The 6,662-nt window shown below is 36.2% G+C and overlaps 1 protein-coding gene across 1 annotated transcript; it reads right to left on the reverse strand.

Moving 5' to 3' along the window:
* Nucleotides 1-780: 780 nt before the first annotated feature.
* Nucleotides 781-2,849, reverse strand: LOC127839515 (uncharacterized). Its single transcript, XM_052367905.1, has 2 exons — nt 2,844-2,849; nt 781-2,631 (listed from the first exon to the last, which is right to left on the reverse strand). The coding sequence occupies exons 1-2, from the start codon at nt 2,847-2,849 to the stop codon at nt 781-783; spliced, it is 1,857 nt and encodes a 618-aa protein (XP_052223865.1).
* Nucleotides 2,850-6,662: the final 3,813 nt, after the last annotated feature.

Consider the following 6,662-nt stretch of genomic DNA (forward strand, 5'->3'; position numbering starts at 1 on the left):
AACTGCTGCATTCCTTCTGGAGAAGGCACTGGTACTTTATCAAGATAGACATGTACATCGTGGAGTAAAAGAGTTGGTGTCCGCCTAGCGACCGGGAGTTTACATATTCGATCCCCAATGGTATCTAGGTCTCCCCCAAATACACCCAGTACTTATTTACCAAGGAAACAAGCCCGAGAGCGATTCAATAAGCGATATACTTCTGATGCAATCGAGCTTAAATAAAAATAAATCTATATCCTCGAGTCACCTGTTTCGGTCGATGTAACAAATAATCGAAAAAAATCAGATTAAATAAAGTGAAGTCGGCAAAATAAAAAATACGTACAGAAAGACTTATTCAATCTCCATTAATTCGTGTATCGATATCGATCAATTGCTTCCCCTTTTTTCCGTAACACCGAGATTCGGCCATGACAGCATACGAGGAAAGTTGTGTACTGCGTCACCTGTTTCGGTCGATTGACCCCAGACCTCAATATTTCGACGGGGGTTGTTCCAAAATTTATATAAAAAATCAGGAATGACTAACAAGCCTATTGAAAAGTTCTTAAACCGGCTTTGATGTATTTTTTTGTTCATATCAGCAACAATTTAACAGTTTATACAGTCATGGAATGTCTGTATTCAGAATAACAGCAGGGTGTAAATAATATTAGCAACTATATAGACAATGGATATAATACATGATGATCTGGTTGTGAGATCTTCAACAAAAAGCAGAAATACATATAACTTAAAGAAAAACAGCATCAAAGAAATAGTTGGAATTAAAGACAGCTACTCTTCCACTGCCATGTGACATGGACAGCAGAAGCGATCACCTCTTCTCACAACTCTTTGCGGACAACAAAACTGTAAATGTGTCCAGTGACCACATTTCTCTACATCACACTGTGCCCATTTTGTAAATATGAGTGACACACAATTGGTCAGTTCGATAGGCTCGAACCTTCCACAAACACAACACTTTTCATCATCCTCATCATCAGTTAAACTAAAATCACTGCAGTCGGAGACTGGAAGGATTTGAAGTCCAGATTGGCCTGGGTTGGGATTATCCTGCAGTTTGGACACTTTCGGTATTTTATACAGTTTTTCTGTTATTGTAGCAGATACTTTTCTCTTTTTATTTATTGTTGGATTTTTTTTCACAATTTTTGCCTGATCTGTACTTAAATTGACATTTTTGTGGTGTTCCTCAATTTTTTTGACAGTGATTTCTTCAGTGATGGCCTTTCCACCAACAATTGTACTTAGATCTCTCCTCTGTTTAATACTGTCTACTGATTTCATTTGAATGCAGTCCATTTTCTTCACAAAAAAATCACGTTGACATGTATCTGAGCCATTGACAGTCAATTCCTGTACATCATGCAACTCTATGGGCTCTGCATTACATGGAGATGGACCTTTAGATTTATATACTGTTGCTGGTTTGAAATGGGCAGAATCTACTGCAGTGGGATTGAATGGGAAAATACCTGATTTCTGAAATGCTGACTTGAAGTTATCAGGGGACAAAGCATGAGTATATGCCTTACATGCCAGAGAGCAGATGTTGTACCTCGTAATTCTGGACGAAGGATTGTGACGCATGAACTTGTGGCATTCAGAGTTGAAAATTCGCTGGTAAGGGCCGAAACAACCAACATTCAGGGGCTGTAAAATATGGCTGGTGTGGGCTGGCAGTACAAACAATATGATGTTATGCTCTTTTGCCCAGTTTATCAAAGGCAAAGAGATGTGGGACTTGTGGCCATCATACAATACCAATATTGGTTGGTCCTTGTCTCTTCCCTGCACATATTTGAGAAAGTGGTTTTGAAGGTAACTTTCAAACACTTCTCTGTTTGACCATCCTGTGGGAGTAACTGTACCTTCAGCTCCAGGTGTTCGTCCTTCCAGCAGTTCCTCCCTCATGCGTTCCCCTTTGAATACAAAATATGGTGGTATTTGTGCTCCCAAAGCATTCCCACACCCAATAACAGTGGTAGTAGCTGTTCTAGCTGATGTTATAGCTGGTGTTGTGGTTTCCCTGCAGCCAACTACGAATGGGGGAGAATTTTCTGTTTGTAGGCCTTTCTCTTCAACATTATAAATATGTTGTGGTTTGTCCATCAAACTGTGTTTATGTAGAACATTTTCGAGTTCTTTGAAATAGGTGGTCACTACCTCTTGGCTGGTTGCTTTAGCCCTAGCCAACGACAAAGCTCTTGGTTTCGAAACGTTAAGTTCTGGCCACCGTTTCATAAAACTTTCAAACCACTTCATGGAGAAGGGATGTTCTTTGTCGCGTTTGTGTAGGCAAACCGCATATTCTGACGCCATGTTCACAACTTCCATCCGAGTGTAGCCATAACCTACACTAGCCATAAACTTTAAATGGTCAACAAACATGGCTTCTTCTTCTTGGGACAGAACGGGAGAGGGTCCTGATGAAATCACTTCTGGATCAACTCTTCCCCTTACCCTCTGTCTAAGTGAAGTAGTTGGCACACCAAATTGAATGGATGCCCTACACACTGACATCTGCTGTTCCTTGACAGCTCTAAATGCATTCGTCATTGCAGTTGGGGAATACAGCCTGTATTTTAAGGATGACTTGACCGGATACTTGACAGGATATGCCTGAAAATACAGAGCAGAAATGGTATTAAGACCAATCTTTTTTATTTTTGGCATTTTCAGTATCATTAAATTTGATTACAAGTTCTTTTATATAATTCACAGATCACTTAATATATTTTTTAATCACAAGCTGAAATGTCCTGATTGCATAGGTCTGCTATTTTATTGTTAGAAAATATAAGTTGATGAAACTTTGCGAACGCCCCTTGTACCGCCATTTTGGATTTTAACCACATGACAGTCACGTGACTTTGACAGCAGACGTCAAAATCTTCCCTCTACATACTCGGAACTGTCAATATCGGATTTTCTACATGTTTATGTTCATTTTATAAAACGAGCAGAAAAAGTAATAGCAAAAATGATAAAAATATCAAGGGTTATAAATTCAGATCGGAATACTTACTTGTTTCGTTCTCATTTTCGACAAAAATGCGACTAGCAGTCTGTGTTGATACTTTCTATATACACACAAAACGATGACGTCATACGTAACTTTAATAGAGCGCACGCGCGAAAAATCTGCGATCGACCGAAATAGGTTACCGACCGAAACAGGTGACTGGACGATACATCCGCAATTCATCAATACTGAAAACATTATTGGCAGACGAAATTGGTTAAATAACGTTAACACCAAAACCGATTAAAGTTGTTTTATTCTCACAAAGAAATGGTATTCTTTCGGTTTAATATAACTAGTCAACACTTTCGGTTTTATACAACTTGTAAACATAATAATAAATACAAGTGACGTGTTGATTTGTACGCTTGGTTAATACTGTTGAAATACTGAAAAAAAAAACAGTTTTTAATTAATGCTTATGTTTGCCTATCTTGCGGTAAAAGTTTAAACAGTGTATTAGAAGTTTAACAAGAGGTAAAATTTAAGCAGTTATATACATTTTCGAACGGTATTCTATGTACTTCATTTTCATTCATCAAATATGTTTTATATGAATTCATTATTTTATAAAAATATTAAATTTATATGAAAACTATTATAGCGATTTAGCATAACAATAATTGGTTTGTTATTGTCTTATTTATATTTATGTTAATTTAAATTTGACACTTGATCGAACAAAACACTAAACATATTTCGAGAAAATGCTCAATAGATCTTACCTCGCTTTTTAAAAGCTTGTTTAATTTACCCCTCGGTAACTTTTAAACCTAGGTACGTTTGTGATTATTCAGGTTTTCTAACCGTTAGGAAAATTGATTGGATCGACACGAAATACTTACTAGTGACCAAACCGCCCACAGTCGAATGTAACCACCGGTAAATGTAACCAACACATTTTCTTAATACATTTTCTTATGACATATATTGTGCGCGCTTCAAACGACTATTTTGCGTTCGAATAAAATGGCATTCGCGGACAGCAAGATGAATGAATCCAAACGATTAACTCGCGTGTTTCAAAGCCTAATTTGAAGTATGCAAACGGGGGCGTCTGATGTAATACAAATTCTGAATTAAAGACAATGTATGACAGGAAATAACTTGCAAAGTGTATGTCGCTGGGTTTTATATATATGCGATCATTCTGTTTATAGGCAATTTTAAACTTCTCCGGTTCATTGGATCAGCAGTATAGAACATTGAAGTTGTGCGTGTTACAAATGGAATGTTTGTTATCACACTGTTGAACAGTGATATGATGACACGTGTCTTTATTGAAGTATGGTTAAGGTAATATTGAAGACCGTGAATGCAAAAATTGACAGTTATTTTGTTGCTTGGATTATTTATAGATTAAATATTATAATTAAAGGTAAGATAATATTTAAGATTTTTTTATTTGTTTTCTATTAACTGGTATTTATCCTATTACCAGATGAAAATCGATTGTATAACAACGATCGTATATACTTAAGCTTTATGCTATCGCTATTTTTAGATCAGATTTGGGTTTTTCCAAAAATTGGAAGATCTGTTTTTGTCAACTGCGGACAGATAAAATCGTCAAAAATGCGATATTTGATAATTATTAATAGAAAAATGGAGGAAATAATAGGATAAATAGAATATTATGTGAGTTTTGGATAAAGATCAAGTGTATAATGCTCGGCTCGAACCATGTTAGTGCTCGGCAAGCCTCACGCTTCATCAGTTCTAAGCCTCGCATCATAAACTTGATCTTTATCCAAAACTCACATAATATTCTCTATTTATTACATTTAGAAAGAGTTGTATTATACAAACAAAGCTGTTAATTCGTTTAAGTCGTTTGAAAAGTAAATGGCTAAAATTTATTAATTAGCTTGTTTCAATAACTTTGTGGTCGCATGTTGCTTTATTATGTAATGTGCGGTGGCGCTTTCTGTTCTCTGTTCTGATTGTTCTCCTCCAGAAAAATTATTCTTACATGGGAACTATCGATGCACCTGATCACACTTGGCATACCCCGAAAAAAATTTGCAAACTTATGTGCGTCCTTAAGTTCGTCGTCCGAGGTGGGAAATCGCATTGCTATTTCTTAATGGTCGAATGACGCAGCAGTTACTGCAAGCGTCTGCTTAATCGTCGACATTGTTTGGTTCGTCGATGTTCAACTTCTTCAATGCGTGAACATACGTATCTAAGTAGTAAAGGGTTAATATTAGCCGTGCTCTGTGAGCTTTTGGAACCAACTTTATTCAAATAAACTGGTAAATATTTGTAGCCAGAGTATTGTTTTAAGGTATATATACCTTTTAGACTATGTATATAATGTAATGCCAAGTATTTTAGGTTATCTTAGTGTTGCCTTTTATTCTGTAGTACCATGTTATTGCTTATCAGTTCTTTTATGATCGGATCAAAAGTGATAAATGATTTTTACCAGCTTTTTTCGATTGAGTGTACACTTGCATCTTTTTTAACAATTCGGTGTTTTATTCTAGACATTTTATTGCAGTATTTAACTAAATTCTACCAGCGTGGTAATTAACTGAATCAAGCAAAAATGATGTCTGTCCAGTATCATTATCAAAGTTGACATAAATGTAGAAAAATTGATTGTTTTTACTAATGTGAGTGTATAAGATAAAGGAAGGATATAGCTAGATATATATGATGTTTTGAACGTAATTATGGTCAGATTTAGAGGTGATCTTTTCGGAATACACTTGAACAAACACCTTTCATTTCCATTTTCTTTTGTTACACATAATCTATAGCGATAAGAGAGAATTACATTACGAGAGTTTCCCAATTTAACTCAAGCATCTGTTCCCAAAATGGTCAGAAAAAGGGCCCGCATTTAAATAGCATAATAAAAAAATTACATGAATTAGAAGCAATACAGATGCTGCATTTAATCAGGGACCTCTACGTATAGGTCCCTGATTTAAAGTGTCATTACGGGACAAGTTAAATCGTGAGGAATGTTAATCGATCAAATGTAAATGTGTGGTACCTATCACAAGACCTATTCCTTCCATGACGAGACGACATGAAGTCATGAAAAGTCCCTGACGCATAAGACTCATGGTCCCCTAATGCGACTCATATCTTTGTCTTCATCAGTTAGATACTTTCTAAGATTTCTTTTTCGATATCATCTAGATTGCAGATAAGTTATTCTACACTGGCTGGTGAATATAAAAATTACTTATAAATATAAATAGTATAGATGTGTTGGGTAATTTTGATTCAAATTGGTTGCGTTAAAACAAAACTTGTTGATTGTCATACGTAGGATTATAATGACACATATGTATATATAGACTCCGCGGTTATAAGATCGAGATATAGATAGAGGAGGCCATAACCCGTCAGAAGCTTAATGCTACAGAAACGCCAAACAGCGTACCAACATAAACAAATGACCTGAGAGAGAGATGATTCACCACCGTATGAACGGTGTATGATTCCGGGCGATGATCGCCTGAGTCAACTGGAACCGTCAAGTGAACACTGACGTCGAAACCACAATTTACACAAACATTAGTACATGGAATGCCTTAATCATGTATGAGACAGGAGAGGAATGGTAGCAGAGAAAGTTTAACCTTACCATCTTATGAATCAGCAAATCGAG

The sequence above is a fragment of the Dreissena polymorpha genome, chromosome 7, assembly GCF_020536995.1.
Source record: "Dreissena polymorpha isolate Duluth1 chromosome 7, UMN_Dpol_1.0, whole genome shotgun sequence".
In the NCBI taxonomy this organism is placed as follows: domain Eukaryota; kingdom Metazoa; phylum Mollusca; class Bivalvia; order Myida; family Dreissenidae; genus Dreissena; species Dreissena polymorpha.